We start from the raw sequence: 17,738 nt of genomic DNA on the forward strand, positions 1-17,738 counted from the left end.
TTGGCCCCTAGGAACATGGCAAGGTTAGATAGCACTGTAGATTACAAATATATAAAGTGATTGCTCTTATAAAATGTGGGAGAATAGTAACACACTGCCTGTACCTCTTAAATGTATTAGAATGAAACTCCACAACAGGAAGTGAAACCGAAATAAGTATCCTATTTTATTTTTTAAAGTATATTTTATTGATTTTTTTAACAGAGAGGAAGGGAGAGGGTTAGAGAGTTAGAAACATCAATCAGCTGGCTCCTGCACCCCCCCCCCCCCCCCCACTGGGGATATGCCCACAACCAAGGTACATGCCCTTGACTGGAATCGAACCTGAGACCCTTCAGTCCACAGGCCGATGCTCTATCCACTGAGCCAAACCAGTTAGGGCTAAGTATCTATTTTTAAAAGTATCATGACTCTTGGATGCTATCAATGCAGCCACTTTTTTTAAACCTTTCTGAGACTTGTTTGAACTTGCCTGCTGCTGATTGTGGAGATCACAATGTCTGGGTTCAGTACTGAGACTCTGTAGTCTTTATCATAGAAGCAGTCTTTAGTTTTAATTGAAGGAAAAAAAAATATTTGCATGCAGAATCTACCTTCTCCTCCATCAGATTTGTTTTGTGATTGTTCCTTTTGGTTCTTTTTGTAACAGTGGAACTTTTAACAGATTAAGACAATCATCAAATTGATTTTGTATACATTGACTGATTCTTTTTTCCAATGTCTAATCATTTTAGTTACAGATGTCAATATAATTCTCCAGAATGAATTTAATATAGTAGCTATTTTCATAATGACTGGGTTATTGTAATATTGAAAAGAAAAAGAGTTGCGGTCTACAGAAAAGATTATAGATGAAGAAAGACCCTCAAAGTAAGGTAATCCAAGACCTGAAGGCAAGGCTTAATCTTGGTGACTAAGTCAGTATATTGAGCTTATATTTGACATCTCAATTGAAATATGGCATCTCTTTTGGCCAACTATCAACTAGCATTGTGCTGAGTCATTAGTTTCCCCGGGAACACTGTTGTGGATTCAATAATACCATCTCCTCTGGCGCTATCCCTGAGACGTAATGAAAAGTCTCCTATTCATGTCAGAAGCTAGCCCTGCTCATCCTACTTTGAAATTTTATGTCATATTGGCCCCCAGGAACATGGCAAGGATTATCAAAAAAGTATTTGGATAGTCATTGATTGAAACTGAGCACTTTTTTTTCTAAGAATTTGTACTTACTTTATAGATACTCTCTTTACAGCTCCTAGAGATTGGTATGATTTTGATACTTCTGTTTTGAAAATAATTTTCTTAAGATACATGGTGTTTTCAAAATGAACTTGTAAAAACTAAGAAGGTGGTTGGTTTGCTCCTTATAGTATTTCATTTTCTAATGTTAAGAAGACAGAACCGAGGCTGATGGAAATAAAAGCAAATTTAAATGCAGAGCTTAATGATAGACAACCCAATTAATAGAGTTCAGATCCACTACAGATACAATAGACAGAATAGATTGTAACTTTCTATACCACTTTAATAAATGGAAACAGTATATATTTTTTTTACTATTAAAGGTATTGGTATCAGTATTATTATTCTCTGTGCAAGTAAAGGAATATAGAAAAAGTAAGACATTGGGAACAGCAAGACTGGATTATAATTCAAGTTTAACTTTTAATGTTTATGAGATACTGGGAAATTAGACACTCAGATTCTCACTTTAGCGAGCACAACTCATCCTTAAATGTAAGTAATAATACCTATTTTATAGGGTTTTGGGGAAAATTAAATGAAAATTTACATCTACTAGAATGTCTAACATAAGGCTTATACTCAATGAATCCTTATAATAACAATATCTTTCTCAGTATATGTTATTAGTAATCATCTGCTGTAGAGAAGCACGGGACGTAGTTGGAAAGTCTGTAAGGAGGATTCTCCAAAAGGTTGGGGGCCTCTTAAGGGGACCTTGCTGAAGGCGTCAGCCCCTGGCTTGACATTTCCAAACAAGTCTGAAACCCTGGGAGTTCTGCTGGAATCTCTATGTTTAGTCTTTTAGACCCAATCTTGTAGAAGCATGTGATTTCTCAAGGATACTTACCCTGATGATTGTCCTAGGTGGGCAATTGTCCTTAATGAATAACCAGCCTTGCCCACCTAGGATAAATCCCACTTGGTTGTGGTTATTATTTCTTTTATATATTGTTGAATTTTATTTGGTAATAATTTGCTGAGAATTTTTACATCTATGTTTATGGGAGATATTGGTCTATAGTTTCCTTTTCTGGAAAAGCCTCTGTTTGATTTCGTTATCAGGGTAATGTGGCTTCATAGAATGAGTTAGGAACTGCTTCTATCTTTTGGAAGAGATTGAAGAATATTGGTGTAATTTCTTCCTTACGTGTTTGGTAGAATTTATCCGTGAATCCATCTGAGCCTAGTGCTTTCTGTTTTGGAAGGTTAAGTATTGATTTAATTTCTTTATAGACATAGGCATATTCTAGTTGTCTTGCTACTTGTGTGCCTTTGGGCAGATTATATCTTTCAAGAAATTGATTCATTTATTCTAGGTTATCAAATTGTGGGTTTAGAGTTGTTCATAGTATTCCTTTATTATTTTTGTTAATGTCCATAGGCTCTGTAGTGATCTTCCCTCATTGATTTTATATTTGTAATTTTTATTCTCTGTATATTTTTTTCTTATTTACCTGGTTAAACACTTATAAATTTCATTCATCTTTTCAAAAACCAACTTTTGGTTTCATTGATTTTATTTATTTATTTCTGTTTTCAATTTTATTTATTTCAGCTCTAATTTTTACTATTTTTCTTCTGCTTACTTTGGACATAATTTTTCTAGTTTCCTAAAAAGTAGGCACTTAGAAGATTAATTTTAGATCTTTTTTCATATATATATATATATATATATATATATATTCAGGATATCTCAAAAAATGTATATACTACTTAAAGCTGATAGCTCAATCAATGTTTCTTTCTTTTCAGGTTTAACCCATTGGAATTAATAATTATTCAAAATGTGCATACATTTTTAGGGACACCCTATATATGACATATGTGATGTATTTTATTTAAGACTATAAATTTCCCTCTAAGCACTATATTCACTAAATCCTCAAAATTTTTATATCATAGTTTCACTTTCATTTAGTTCCAAATATCTTAAAACTTCTGAGACTTCTTTTTTGATAATGTGTTTAGAAGTATATTATTTAACCTCTAAGTACTTTGTGATTTTCCAGCTATCATTCTGTTACTGATTTCTAGTTTAATGCCTTTGTGGTCTGAGAGTTAGATGCTGTATGATTGTTCCACATGAGCTTAAGACTAATGTGTATTCTGCCATTGCTGGATGAAATAGTTTATTGATGGTAATTATATCTAGTTGGTTGATGGTGTTGTTGAGTTTAATTATGTGTTTATTGATTTTCTGCCTGCTGGATCTGTCCATTTCTGATAGAGGAGCATTGAAGTCTCTAATTATGGTAATGGATTCTCTCTCTCTCTCTCTCTCTCTCTCTCTCTCTCTCTCTCTCCTCCCTCCCTCCCTCTTTCTTTCTCTCTGGTGATGGGAGTACATGCATGTAATTTTTATCTGTTGTATAAGGCCACACACTTAAAAAAAAGGATTCATGTTTTCTTCATGATTGATAATTTCATTTATGTAGCATAAAACTTTGGCTACACAGAGGTGATTCTCTGCCTTTTGGTTATATTATTAATCTGGATATTAACTACTATATCGATAGAGTGATATCTTCAGAAAGTGTTGAAGGCTGTATAACTTTTGATCCTACTAATGCTGGTCTTTATGACTTGTTTTAATAATATTTTATGCCTGTTTGTTTTTAGACTATTGTTATTTACTTCTCAGTGCTATTAGTATTTTAGCTTCTTTTCAATCATTATGGACTTTTAACCAGTTAAGCAATTCTGTTAAAATAAAGAATGATAGGAGTAGCTTATAAATGTGGGCCACTTCTAAGATTAAACAAAAATGCTTGAGCTTTAAATAAAGACGCATAATCTTTTCTGTTGCTCAGAGAACTATGTGAGCCCCTGTTTCCCCATTCTGTTTTGTTCGATAGAGTTATTTAATAACTGACTTCTAGTTAGGTATTTAATAAAGTCTCCTACCTGTTAACATTTATGATGTGCATGCAAACTACTAGGCTAATAGAAACTCTTAACATTGCTGCAAGTGGTTTGTGACAAATGCCTTACATTTCATAGAAGCAGTTACCTGCTATTGCCTTCGGTCCAAAGGATTTTGAAAACTGCTCTGGAAATGTCTTGCCAAACAAGACTTTCATTCAACAGTAACGATGAAAACAAACAAACCTAAATAATGCAAACATCTTGCCCTGACCTTGCTTTGCTAAGGCAGGGCTTCTTAGTCATCCAGTACAAAGCCTGATTGTGCTCCTCGAAGGCTGCAGTCCTGATTTACATTTTTTCCCAAGCGCTTGGTAAACCTGACAGCAGAGAAGTCCTAGTAGTCAAGCGGTAGCGACACTTGAAAGCATGATCCAAGCGCCTCACTAATTCTGTGATGGGAGAGAGGAGAGAATCCAAAAAGGAACAGCCCGCGGATCAAAGAATGTTTCTGGTATGCACATGACTTCCTCTCCACTGGAATATTTTTAAATTAGTCTCAAGGAAACAACGAGACCAATTTACTTGGATTCTCTATTGGAGGTTTATTTTTAACGTACTCTCCTTTTCTTTCCAGGTGGAGCACCAGTATTCCCACAAGTTCACGGTAGTGGTGTTACGTGCCACCAAAGTGACAAAGGGCGCCTTCGGTGACCTGCGTAAGTGCCTTCATGTACTTTTCTGTTGCAGAGTTGCTTGAGTTCCTCGATAAGCCAGGGCTGTCTCTTTAAATGTGTTATCTTCTTCTCTGATGCCCTATAGCTGTTGGAATATCATTTTACCTTCACTTAAGTTCAGACGACTTAGAGTCAGATAGAATGACTGTCTGATGACATACAGATCTTTGGAATTCAAAGAAATTCTGTTTAACTCTATTTGGAAAGAGTGCTAAGTTGACTTTGAACAAGCCGCCTCTGTGAGGTATTACGGCTATAGGATAACAAAAAAAAAAAAAAAAAAAAAATGCAGTTTCTCTAGTTCTGTGCCTTTGAATGTGTTTAGTACGTGTGGAAATAGTTTCAGAAATTGGTGCAGGACAGTTGGAAATGATGTGAGCGAGATCCCGAGAATAATGTTGAATTCGCTTGTTGGCAGTATCCTTCTCCATGTTCTGAAAAAGCCGTTTTCCAGGCTAATCTGACCAGTGAAATGGCTCGGGGTCTTTGAGGTGGGAATGCAAAGAAAGATGGGTAAATATAACGATGATGAATTTGGTAAAACATGGGAAAGGCAATGTGCCCCGCAGAACCGGTTTTGGAGAAAGGAGGGAGAATTCAATGTGTCAGGCTGGGCAACAGGAAAGGCTTCCCTGCCGAGATGCCATTTAAACTGGTGCTTGAAGGACTAGCCAGTGGGTGATGAGAACAGGACAGAGTCCCCGGGGACCACAGCATGTTCAAGGGTGGGAGAGGAGCAGCGTGCTTGTAAGGAAGGAGAACACGTCATTTTGTTAGAAAATAGGCAGGCAGTCATGGAGGACATGTACTAATATGACGAAGATTGAGATTTTATCAGAGACTCAGTGGGAAGATTCTGCTGGCATTTGAGTCATGAATTACATGATTGTATCTTCATTTTAAAAAAGGTTTGTTCTGCCGAAACCGGTTTGGCTCAGTGGATGGAGCGTCGGCCTGCGGACTGGAGGGTCCCAGGTTCGATTCCGGTCAAGGGCATGTACCTTGGTTGCGGGCACATCCCCGGTGGGGGGTGTGCAGAGGGCAGCTGATCGATGTTTCTCTCTCATCGATATTTTTAGCTCTCTATCCCTCTCCTCTCCTTTCCTCTCTGTAAAAAAATAAATAAAAATATATTTTTTAAAAAATAAAAAGGTTTGTTCTGTGCATAGTTGGAGATGAAGGTAGAATGAACTTTTTAGGAGGGATTTGAGCTTGTTGAAATCACGATGAAAATGGGCCAATAGAGAGAAGTTAAATACTAAGAAAAGCAGAATGTGAGCTCTGTGCTCAACACTTGAGTGAATGAGGAAAGGTGTCTGGGAAGTTGGTAAAAGTGAGAGAAGGAAAGAGGTGAACAGGCGGTGATGAGTTTGGATGCTCAACCACTGAGCCACACTGGCCACGCTGGATCTTCTTTCTTAACTACGTCCCCATAGGCTGCAGGCATCTTGGATTCACACAGTGTACACAACACAGGTGAGACCCTTGACCTCTAGAGCCTTCCTTTTTAAGGTGAAGGACCCATGGAAGGAGTAGCCACTAGAGATTAATCGCTACAGAAGGACAGTGCTATTGCGTTCTGTTGAACTTTTTATTCAGCATTTATAACTTGAATTCATTTTGTTTGTGCTATCACATAATTTTATTTATTTCTTGGCAAGGGGAAGGAATTATTGCCAACCCTTTATGTCACCTTAATGAGTTTTCAGGAAGTCAGGAAGAGATAAGGATAAAGAACAAGGGAGAGGCTTAGATAAATGAATTCAATGAGAAGGTTAGAATGAAAAAGTGAAAGGACAGTTTACGGTGCACACACTTTATTTTTGAGAAGTAAGAGGAGGTGGTAGTGAGAAAAGGTAGGGGCATTAGCTGTCACTTTTTTAGGAGGAGTTATGATATTGCTGGGGGAGCTTGATCTATACAAATTACCAAATGAGCTGAATTGGGGATGTTTGTGTATAAAAGTTCTTTAAAGACAGACAAGGATAGAACTATACAAAATGCCTAAGATCTGCGAAGACTAAGATAACAGAACTGTACACTCTCTTGTGTTGTTGATAGTGTCTGCATTTATTTAAAAAGGCAAATTTCCCTGAAGTTTCATGTGTCAGCAAAGAAGAATGACCTTAGTATTGGGCTTTACAGCTTTGCCTGTGGGGCTTTCTAAAGGGCGCCTCACAAATCAATCAATTCTTTCCCGATAAAATACCTTTACCTGTTTTGTTTTTTTTAGATAACAGTATGATTATATCTATTTTATATTTTGTGTCTTGATAAATCCTATCCTAACTAGCTTCATTTAGAAATACCATACTGCATTGATAAAACATCAGACTAACATCAGCAGTACCCCATGAGCCATGTTTGGACATTTTCATAACATCTCACTCATTTACTTGTTTTGACCTGAGGACTCTGGGCCATCCAAGAGCAGACATAGCTGCTCCTCACAGTATGCTTGAACCTATCATTTATACCCAGGGCCCAGTGCCAACCCCTCCCTCCAATGTCCACGTCCTATGAAAAGGTAGTTCGAAGTCCCAGTTTGCACCTGACTCACCGTAGTCTTATTTTTAAAATAGGTAGTTTGCATTAGTTTGGCTGTATTGCCATAACGCTCACTTCAGAAGCTATGGGAAGTTGTAGTAGATGTAACATGTAACCGCCAGCACGCCAGCATCGTGCCGAGTGCTGGGTGGATGCATAGTAAACTGTATTCTCTATTGTTCCTTTCCTCTTCTACCAGAGATATATGTTTGCAGAGTGACCTCGGTGACAGTAAAACTGCAGTTGATAATAAAGTTTTCTTTGTGAGCAGATGAAATGAAACACTCGTCCATGGTCTCAGACCTCATTTTATAACCAAATGAAACAGCTGGCACACTGTGCTGACTTCCTCACTGAGTTTCTGCTCCTTTTAAATGGTGTTGGGGAAAATATACATCACTTTGATAATGGAGGGTAGTCTCAGAATTCAGAACTGGGTAGAGTCATGTTTCATTCCCTAAGATGAAACCAGGAAATGAATATCATAGTGGTGTTTGTTTGTTTTTTAAAGTATATTTTTTATTGATTTCAGAGAGGAAGGAAGAGGGAGAGAGAGGTAGAAACATCAATGATGAGAGAGAATCATGATCAGCTGCCTCCTACACACCTCCTACCAGGGATCGAGCCCGCAGCCCCGGCATATGCCCTGACTGGGAATGGAACCATGACCTCCTGGTTCATAGGTCAATGCTCAGCCACTGAGCCACACTGGCCAGGCCCATAGTGTTTTTTTTTGTTTTTTTTTTTTAAAATATATTTTATTGATTTTTTATAGAGAGGAAGAGAGAGGGATAGAGAGTTAGAAACATCAATGAGAGAGAAACATCAATCAGCTGCCTCCTGCACACCCCCTACTGGGGATGTGCCCGCAACCGAGGCACATGCCCTTGACCGGAATCGAACCTGGGACCCTTCAGTCCGCAGGCCGACGCTCTATCCACTGAGCCAAACCGGTTTCGGCCCATAGTGTTTTTGAAATGATAAAATGCATACCTTGATAGGTACGTTTCATAGCCTAATTGTGCATATGTGCTGAGGATTCTTGTCTGGTCTCAATGGACACTAACCTCTTTCTCTTTACAAAATTCGCATCATAAACATTAGGGCTTCTATGCTTCTAAGGATAGTTGTAGGATTACAGATGGGTCTACTCTCCTTAGGTATTCAGGAGACAATAAAGCTTAATGCCAGCATTTAAACGATAAAAAATAAATACACTTGGGAGAACTGTGAACTCATTGTATTTAAACCATATTTTATGAGATCCTACTGCTTAATGTCTTAAGGGACTGTTTTAAGATTTTCTTGAGAACGAACCTTCAGCTTCTGTTTTTCATATCTGTATCTGTGCGTAAATGATGTTTATTTCAGATAAACTCTTAGCAGATATGTATCAAGTTCCTAATTTTTAAACGGCTGGGTCATTTGCAGGTCTGAGGCTGACCTAATCTCCCCAAACAGTGGCTCTCAAACATTAATGCTATGTGAATCACCAGGGGATCTTGTTCAGAATGCAGATTCTGACTCAGTGGGTCTGGGGAGTAGATTCTAACACTCAAGTGATGCAGACACTGCTGAAGCATGGGCCGTATTTTGGGAGATAGGATCTAGGCAATTTCTTCTATACTGTGTTTGTTTAGCCTGAGTCTAGACAGCTTATGAGCAGAGAAGACTTTAAAGATTTTAAAATGGAACAAAGAGTCTAAAATTTTTGTTTTTTTTTGCTGAATTCACTTTATAAAAGGAAACCATAAATGACTTAATACTTAGTGACTTAATACTTTTTATTTTAAAAACTCTTATAGAGGATTAATGACCTGACTTTATACATTATCTTTGAGAAGAAGAATAGAAATGAACACAAATGCATTAATTAATTTTAAATTCTTCTATACTGTAATCATGATTATACCAGATCGCAAGCAATGAAAAAAGTAGGGAATATATTTTCATTGCCTCAAAGGTCACAATGTGTATTTCAAGTTAAATGATCAAATGTATGGACTGTATATAAATGCGTTATTTCCCTCATGCAACGAAGATGTCCTACATACATATTTTAGTATGACTTAATTCTCTCTCTTCCTCATTTGTGATTTGCTGATATTTGAGACATAACTTAGACCCAGGCAGGGTAACTCCAGGTGCTGTTTTCACTGAGCTGCAGCACTGGGAAATGCTATTTTCCTCTCCTCTGCAAAGAGCTTTGGTTGAGATGTGACACACCTGTGCTGTGCTGTGTGTTGACTGCGTAGAGTTTACGTAAATGCTTATTATTGAAAACAGGGCTGTTCTCCAAAACGGAAGTTTAAGTTGTCACCTTGCACCTATTGTCAGAGTGTGTAAGTACCCAAACGGGGTGATTCATGCAGAATGGGAGATTTAAAAATGTGCAGATTCTTGAAGAACCTTGGGTTTATACCATCTTGTGGTGTTGAGCCTAGAAGAAACACACTGGGGCTTCACTTGTTTTTCAGTGACACGTGGTCTAGGATGAATTCACAACAGCGCTGGCGTGGGACTGGTGAGGCAAGGGATGAATATGGGGCATCTGTAAGGTGACTTGAAATAAACATCAAAGTGCCTTTGCAATTTGATTTTTGCTACATATTCATATGTAAACTAGTGACCAAGCACTAAATATTGGCATGTATTCAATTCCTTTTGTTGCCTTTTCTGTCTCTGCAGTCCTGTGGAGCAATTACTCTGAGTTAACACATCCCAGTGCAGTGAAATGGATAGTTACCACATTACTCAGGTCCATGAAATCGCACTCACTCGGTTTTGCTAAATCTCATTAATTTGGACTCTGAGTCCCCGCTCACTAAAGTAGGTGGGAGGGTGTGGGTGATCTCCCCTCTCCAAGGTCCCACAGGTATTCTAGGTACTTAGAGTTGCCTGTAAATTAGGAGGAGGGCCTGTTGTAAGGCTTGGTGGCTACCGTCATTGGCATCAGACCTTCGGGTAAATATTCTCATGGGTTCTGGATTCCACTTTTGGTATTTCCACTGAAATGCCTCTCAGAGTAGTCTTCCCAGTGATCATACACCACACCAGAGAGACCCTACCACTGTGTTCAGGGTAACAGTGCATCCAGTCCAGCCTTCATGGCCATCCTATAGTTACCAGTCCATGCACATGCACAGGGAGCATGGTTTTCCAACACTTGTAACACCTTAAGAAAATCCAAACCCACATACGTTTTAGAAAAGGCAGCCCTCTTTCCTCCATTCTTGTCTCTCCAATGCAGTAGCCTCAATCTCTTCACCTCTGGGACCACTCGAGGAATAAACCTCTTGAAAAGAAATAACTATTAACACAAATTGTTAATAATTCCCTGGAAAGGAGCTTAGAATTCAGCCTTTCCATTTGTCAATATTGGGCAAGAGGCATGGTGTTGGATATGTAGGAAAAGAAATATCATCTACTTAATCATTTGAGAATCTTCAGCAGCAGCAAGAGCAATGTAGAAATTAGTATGAAAACGTTATCCCCTTAATAGCCATCCTTGAATTCCACAGTGATCAGAATCTCCAGGGAAGAAGCAAGAGTGTATGAAAAATGTTTTCCAGAGCCAAATACTCCTCCCTAGTTCTGTGTCCTGCGGCGAGTTTTCTCTCTGTCTTTCTCTCATCTTAGAGATGTTGTGAGAATTTGATGAGTTGACATATGTGAAGCACTTACATGCCTGGTGCATAATAAGCACTAAATAAATATTACCTCTTATTGTTAAAATATTTCAGATATCAATATAAGACATTTATTTCTTAAATATAACCTTAATATGAGCCAAAGAATATTCTTTATGGGTAGTCTGTGCACAGGGATAATTTTTAGTTTTTCACCTTCCAGAAAAGAAATATCCATCATGAATTTCCATGTTGACCTAATTAATAGATCCTTCTTTTTACAGCTTGAGAGAAACAAATGTTGGGATGATACTTCCATTGTCTAATCTGATACACTTGCGCACAGTTCACTTCCTGGCCTGCCTTGACAGCTATCTAGACTGCTGTTTGGCACTCCTCAGATGGGAGTCTAATCATACATATGTAAGACTTGAACCTGTGTCTTACTGACTATTTTATTTATTTATTTATTTATTTATTTATTTATTTAATTTTAATCACATATGAGCATTTGTTCCAAGAATGCCTACAGGATTCTGGGAGCAGCAGGTCATCCATGAAAATATGCTCTGCACCCCCATAAGCCAGCTGCTTATATGGGGCAGAAGGATAAAGATTACATGGGGAAGTTGGGTATGCAAAAGGAATGAGAATGGGTATTACTGGCATGGGGAAGTAGGTAGAAGAAATAGAAATGGATAGAATGGTCACAGATTACAGGCGGTCCTGGGCAGGGTGGCGCCTCTGGGGACTCCATTGTTTCTTTTGGCAGCAAGGTTATTAATCTTTCCATGATGACAGGCAATTCTTGGATGAGAATGGACTGCATTTCAAGGTTAACTCCCAAGTCCCCTTAGCTCCCAGGTCCCTGCGCATACAACTCCCAGCCAGATCAGAATATGCTTTCTTTAATCCGAACAAAACAATATAGTTAACAGAGTATGATCTTACTCACTTTTTAGAAAATAGACCGTTAGCCTGAGTCTGGCATAATAGTAAGATCTCAGAGAATTTTGAATAAATAAAAGTATATGGAATTATATCTTTTTTCTTGGCTATTGCTTTTTTATTTTTTATTTTTGTCTTACTAGAGTGAGAATTTAAAAAATTATTTTGTAGTCCATTTCTTGTGGATGATAAATACCTTTGGTTATTTCTAGCCAGATCTTTCTAGAATTTTCCAGGGTTTCAATGTATAGAAACTTAGTGACACTTTTGAATTAATCTAAGTAATCTCTCTTGGATTAATTATCGTTTGTCAAATGTTTTTTAATAAATGGCACTGCTCTTGGCCTCAAGTCACCTGCCACCATTAAGTATTCCTTTTCTGAATCAGGTATTTCCCCAGCATTAGCCCTCAGGTTATGATGGAACATGAGTTTTGGTTTACTAACATTTTTGGAATATTTTGAGTATCCACCCCAGATTTTTAAAATTCTAAGTATAATGAAATCATTTTCCACTGGGCTTTTTATAAAAGATAATTTTAAAATGAGTAAAGTGTTCCAGAACACACATCTATCTCTCATCTCATATCTTGTATTTATTTTTTATGTAGTAGGGAAATAAAATGTGTTAGGAAGGCACAGCTATTCCTCACTGATTTAGAATGTTATGCAGTTTGTTAAGTTGTAAAACAGTTTTATGAGTACAGTTAGTCCTTTTCTTCTCTATTTAAATTTTATTAGATTTTGTGATTTGCTTTGCATGTGTGTATTTGTATTCTTTTGGTCTGGCGAATACAGTGAATAATACTGTCCTGTGATATTTTGATAATATCAATTGATCACTGGGTGGGTTTTCACCACATTTATTCAATAAATAAACAGAGTTATATTCCAGTTGTGTATTTGGCAGCAATGCTTTGGTGAGATAATAAAAGCAGGTTCCTGTCAAAACAAAGAGGAAATCATCATACTAATAGGGGACACGAGTCTTTTTTTTTTTCCCAAGTAGATCCATCAGTGATGGATCCTACTCATTTAAATCATTACATATATGTCTTATACTTCATCTTAAAATACTTTTTATATTTTTCACATATATACTTTTACATGTTAATGTTCTATCAAGTGAAGGAAAGCCTTGATTTAAAGCTGAGTGATATGCAGCCACTTTTCATATGCTAAGTAAATTCACTTTGCCAAAAATCATATACTATTTCTATATTGAAAAGGTGAGATTAATATCTAATGATATTAAATTTAAAAATAGGTTAATTTTTTTAAGAAAAGGATACTCTTAAAGTTTTTATGTCACAGGGAACACTTCTGCTGCTCTAAAAGTTTAAGCATTTATGTGAAAACACTATGTTATTTTAGTATACTTTAACATTTTAACATTTTATTAGAAATAAAAATTGTGTGGTATAGAGATTGAAATAATTAATTTATCCACTGAGCTTGAGTCTGAGGGTTGTTGTAAATCTTACTGACTCCTTAGAAGCACTTTTCGATTCTCACTCCTCACTTAATATATTTTTTATGAAATATTTTAGATAAAATTCTAGGCAAAATAATTTGAAATTGTGTACAGGGGTAATACAAATCTCCAAATGCAAAATGAAATAATGATTTTGAAATTTGCACTTTGGAAAAGAAGTGTTACAGAAATATAACCCAGTGCTTATTCCGGCAAGGCTCTGTTATTAATATCTCATCAATAAATGCTGAGCATCTGCTAAGCACTTAATATTCACTCTGTGCCTTAAAGAATTGCAACAGAAACAAACATAGTACTTATGGCAAGTAACTTTATTGAGTGCCTATTTCATACCAAAGGGAAGTGTGTCTAATGGTTAGAGCAAGGACTCTGAAACTCCCTTTCACTGTTTATTATCCACATGAATTTGGGCAAGTTAGGTCTTAATTTCCTCCACTGTTAAGTGGGGGTAAAAATTATACCGTCCTCATAGGTTTTGTTTTAGGAGGATGAAGTGAGGTTATGGAGTGCTTAGAAAAGTACTTGCACCTAGTGTATGCAATATGTCTGTTAAATAAATAAACAAAAAGGCTAAGCAGAGTTCTTAGGACTTTATATTACACTTCATTTATTCACTTCAGTAACAAATGAGATATGTGCTATTCTTAAGTTTTACAGATGTAGAAATTTATTTAAAGACATCAAATAAAAAATCCAAAATCACACAGCTGTTATGTTTGAGGGCTACAACTGACACGTGTCTCGCCCTCATGTCTAATTGTGCAGCCACTTTGACTTTGAGCTACTGATGGTCTAGCTGGGAAGATGAAATGGGTGAAAATAAATTTTTGGAAAACCAACTGAAGAGAGTATATACTCAGAAATCGTGCATTTAGATTATACAGTATCACTGATTTTTTTAAAATTGTTGGCAATAAGCTTCTAAGAAGACTTTGCAACTTGAATGGATATTAAGAGTTTTATAACTTAGAGTTTTCGTATGTGGAAGCATGTGTGGGACATTTCAATTTGGGGAAAGATTGTAAAAATGGGACTGACTTAGTATGTCTAATACACATTACTTAGGGAACTTCGCTATTTTATAATGGTTTATGCTGGCGGGAAAATGTCGGATAGCAAGGATGGCACCTTGCTTTGGTGCAGTGGTTCTAAACTGTGGGTTGATTTTATCTCCCAGGGCACCTTCAGCAATATCTGGAGATATTTTTAGTTGTCATAATCGGGGAACCCTAACTGGCATCTAATGGGTAGAAGCCAAAGACGGGGCCCCAGAACCAAAAATTATTCAGCCCAAAATGTCAGTAGTGCCAAGGTTGAGAACTCAAGGTTTTAATGAAAATGAAGTTATTTTTGCATAAAGTGTAATCCACGTATATAGTTAAATCCATATAGGTAAAATTAATAATATAAATAAACATGTTTTATAATATTAAACAAGCACTTCTGGAGAATTACTTTTTCTCCAACCTAACCAGATTCCAAGAAACATCCCTAGGTAATAAACATTTTAAACAATCCAGGCAGAGACACTGATATGAAAGGTGTTTTTATTTTCTTCCAAAAAGGTATCATTGAGATTTGAATAAAAGGACAAGACAGGCAAAAACAAAAAACTCAGTTCTGTTTTAGATCAAAGAAAGATTTTCCTTTCTTTGTGTTGTTTTGAATGTATCTTTCTCTGTGTTTTTGTTTTTTTTTTCATGAATATCAGCATTTTTCTACAATACAGTGTAAGTCATTTTTATTGTATGTCAGGTGGTAGGTAGCCCGCCTCATTAATGTACTAAGTCAATTGTTAGCACACAATGTATTAAGTCAGTTGAGAGTAGATGATATTTGTCTTTTTCCCTAACATCCATTTGGCTGGTGGTACATTCTGATAGTTTCATTTCCCTTTACCAAAGGAGAAATATGACCTGAGATATCTAGATCTAGATTTGAGCCTGTTAGAAAGAGGAAAACAAAAAAAAAGAGTTCAAATTGGAGACTCTGCTTGATAGAACAATTTCAAAATAGTGTTGATAAAACTGCTTTGTACTTCAAATGAGAAAGGTATTCTTTGATTATTTGAGTTCCTAGACAATGCTGTCGCTGTTGTAAAGGCATTGCTCTTCTCTTTCCAGTATATACAGAATCACTGCCAAAGTTGTGTTTTACTAAACCTCAGGGAATTAATTCTTCACCAAGCCTTCCAGCTGCTGTATGTCCAGCAATTTGCAGGGACTGCCCATCCACATCTGGAGCCATAACAGTTCCAGGTGTTTGTTTTTAATCTTTATTGTTGAAAGTATTACATATGTTGCTTCCCCCTACCCCCCATTGACCTCTCTAGCCCATACCCACCCCTCACCCCAGGCTTTCACCATCCTATTATCTATGTCCATGGGTCACCCATATATGTGTACAAGTTCTTTGGTTGATCTCTTCCCACCCACCCAGCCTCCCCTGAGGTTCGACATCTATTCCATGCCTCTATGTCTCTGGATTTTACACAGCTGTAAAAAAGAAAGAACTCATCATTTGCAACAGCGTGGATGGACCTGGAGACTATTATGCTAAGCAAAATCAGCCAGTCAGAGAAAGACAAGTGTCACATGATCTCACTCATATGTGGAATCTAATGAACAAAATAAACTGATGAACTTTGATCCAGAGACATAGAAGCATGGAACAGTTCTGGAGGGAGCAGGGTCTGCCATTTATAAAGTACCTCAGCACTCTGCCCTATTCCTTAGAGTCATTAAGGGAGGCAAAATGTATTTAGCATTTATTATTTGGAAATAAAGCTTCAGTACAAATGCACTTGGAAGAAATGACTGGCATAGATATATATTAGAAGATAAATAAAGCATCAGGAAGGTGGGGACATATTGCCCAAGAGTAAAAAGAAGTTAGAGAGAGGTGATTGTAGTGCCTACGATAAAGGTCACCTCTTCTACAGAATTGCTCGGGGCTAGCCCGTCATCCATTATTTCAATAATATTTATTACGTTTCTCTAATGTTTCAGACTTTGTGCTAGACTCTTAGACAGAGTAGTGAATAGGAAAGGGCTGGTTCCTGCCATCATGGAGTTTACAGTATAATAAGTAAGAGTTTTGAGTGTTGGTATAGATGAAGGAGCAGGAATTGGGCTTCAAAAAGACTAGGTTAATGACCTTACTCAACTTGCTAAGTGCCTCTGAGTCTCAGTTTCAGCAATTTGAGGCTTTCTGTGGAGTTATTTTTATTTTATACAGATGGATATAGATGAGGCCTCTAGGGAATATCGTTTACAATGGGCGGTTTTACCTGATAGGAAAACGGAACAACAAGTTGACTAGGGATAAGAAAAACAGAGAGAGAACATTTCATTCCACTCATCCTTTACGTGTACAGTCTGTGGACTCTTATCTTGGATATTCTGAGGGCAAGGACAACATGTGAATAATGTTTAGTTATCAGCTAAAACGGCAGAAGAAAATATAGATATGTTCAAGTAAAAGAGAAGCAATGTTCCCTTAGGCAGAACAAAGGCTTCTGCGGTCAAGATGACTGTGTGAAATGTTTGGAATGCATGAGTTTTGGAAATGCTGCTTGGCCTACGTGTTGACTTGGAGAGTAGCATTCAAGTGCATGATGCAAGAGGATCACTGACTGCAAGGGACCTGGGATCTGGTGGTGGGAGCCCTTCTAGGGCTTTCTCACCATGGTTAAGCCTGCCTTCAGAGGCAGTGAAGGTCAAAAGTGTGTTTCACAAAGACAATTGTGGTGGCATATTGGAAATGGCTCCATTGTGAGAAAATGAGCAACTATGAGATTATATGAATGGTCCAGGTGAGGAGTGGTGCTGGTTTAAATGAGCCAGTGATAATTCAAGAGGAATTGAGGAGCCAGATGCCTGTTAGAAACGAAAGAGGTACAACTTGGAGACAGATTGAACATCGGAGCCATGAGGAAAAGAGGGCAACTCTCATGTTTCTAGCTATGGCAACTAGAAATGATGGTGCCATTAAATGAAATAGGGAAATTGGGGGAAAGTACAGTGTTTTACTTTTAGTATTTTGGGTTGTTTTTTTGCTTTGGTTTTCTTTTGTCATACATTTAAGGAAAGGAAGATACATTTGGGGAAAATACATTTGTTTGAGGTATTTTCAAGGTACTTACTAGGTATACGAGGTATTTTTAAGGCTTTCAAGAGCAGATTGAAGATCTCAGAGTAGAGGTGGGGCTCACAGATGTGGCTCAGAGAAACAATATTTTACACACAAGCCAGAGCCAATTCTGGATTTTCTT

General features: G+C 37.3%; 1 protein-coding gene across 1 annotated transcript in view; it reads left to right on the forward strand.

Annotated features, from left to right (window-relative positions):
* The window catches only part of PLA2G4A (phospholipase A2 group IVA), a 140,551-nt gene that overhangs the window by 38,546 nt on the left and 84,267 nt on the right, over positions 1 to 17,738 (forward strand). Inside the window, exon 3 of the mRNA XM_028152192.2 lies at positions 4,748 to 4,829. Coding sequence (XP_028007993.1) covers positions 4,748 to 4,829 — 82 coding nt within the window. The remainder of the gene's footprint in view (positions 1 to 4,747; positions 4,830 to 17,738) is intronic.

Source organism: Eptesicus fuscus, chromosome 22 (assembly GCF_027574615.1).
Source record: "Eptesicus fuscus isolate TK198812 chromosome 22, DD_ASM_mEF_20220401, whole genome shotgun sequence".
NCBI classification, from domain to species: Eukaryota; Metazoa; Chordata; class Mammalia; order Chiroptera; family Vespertilionidae; genus Eptesicus; species Eptesicus fuscus.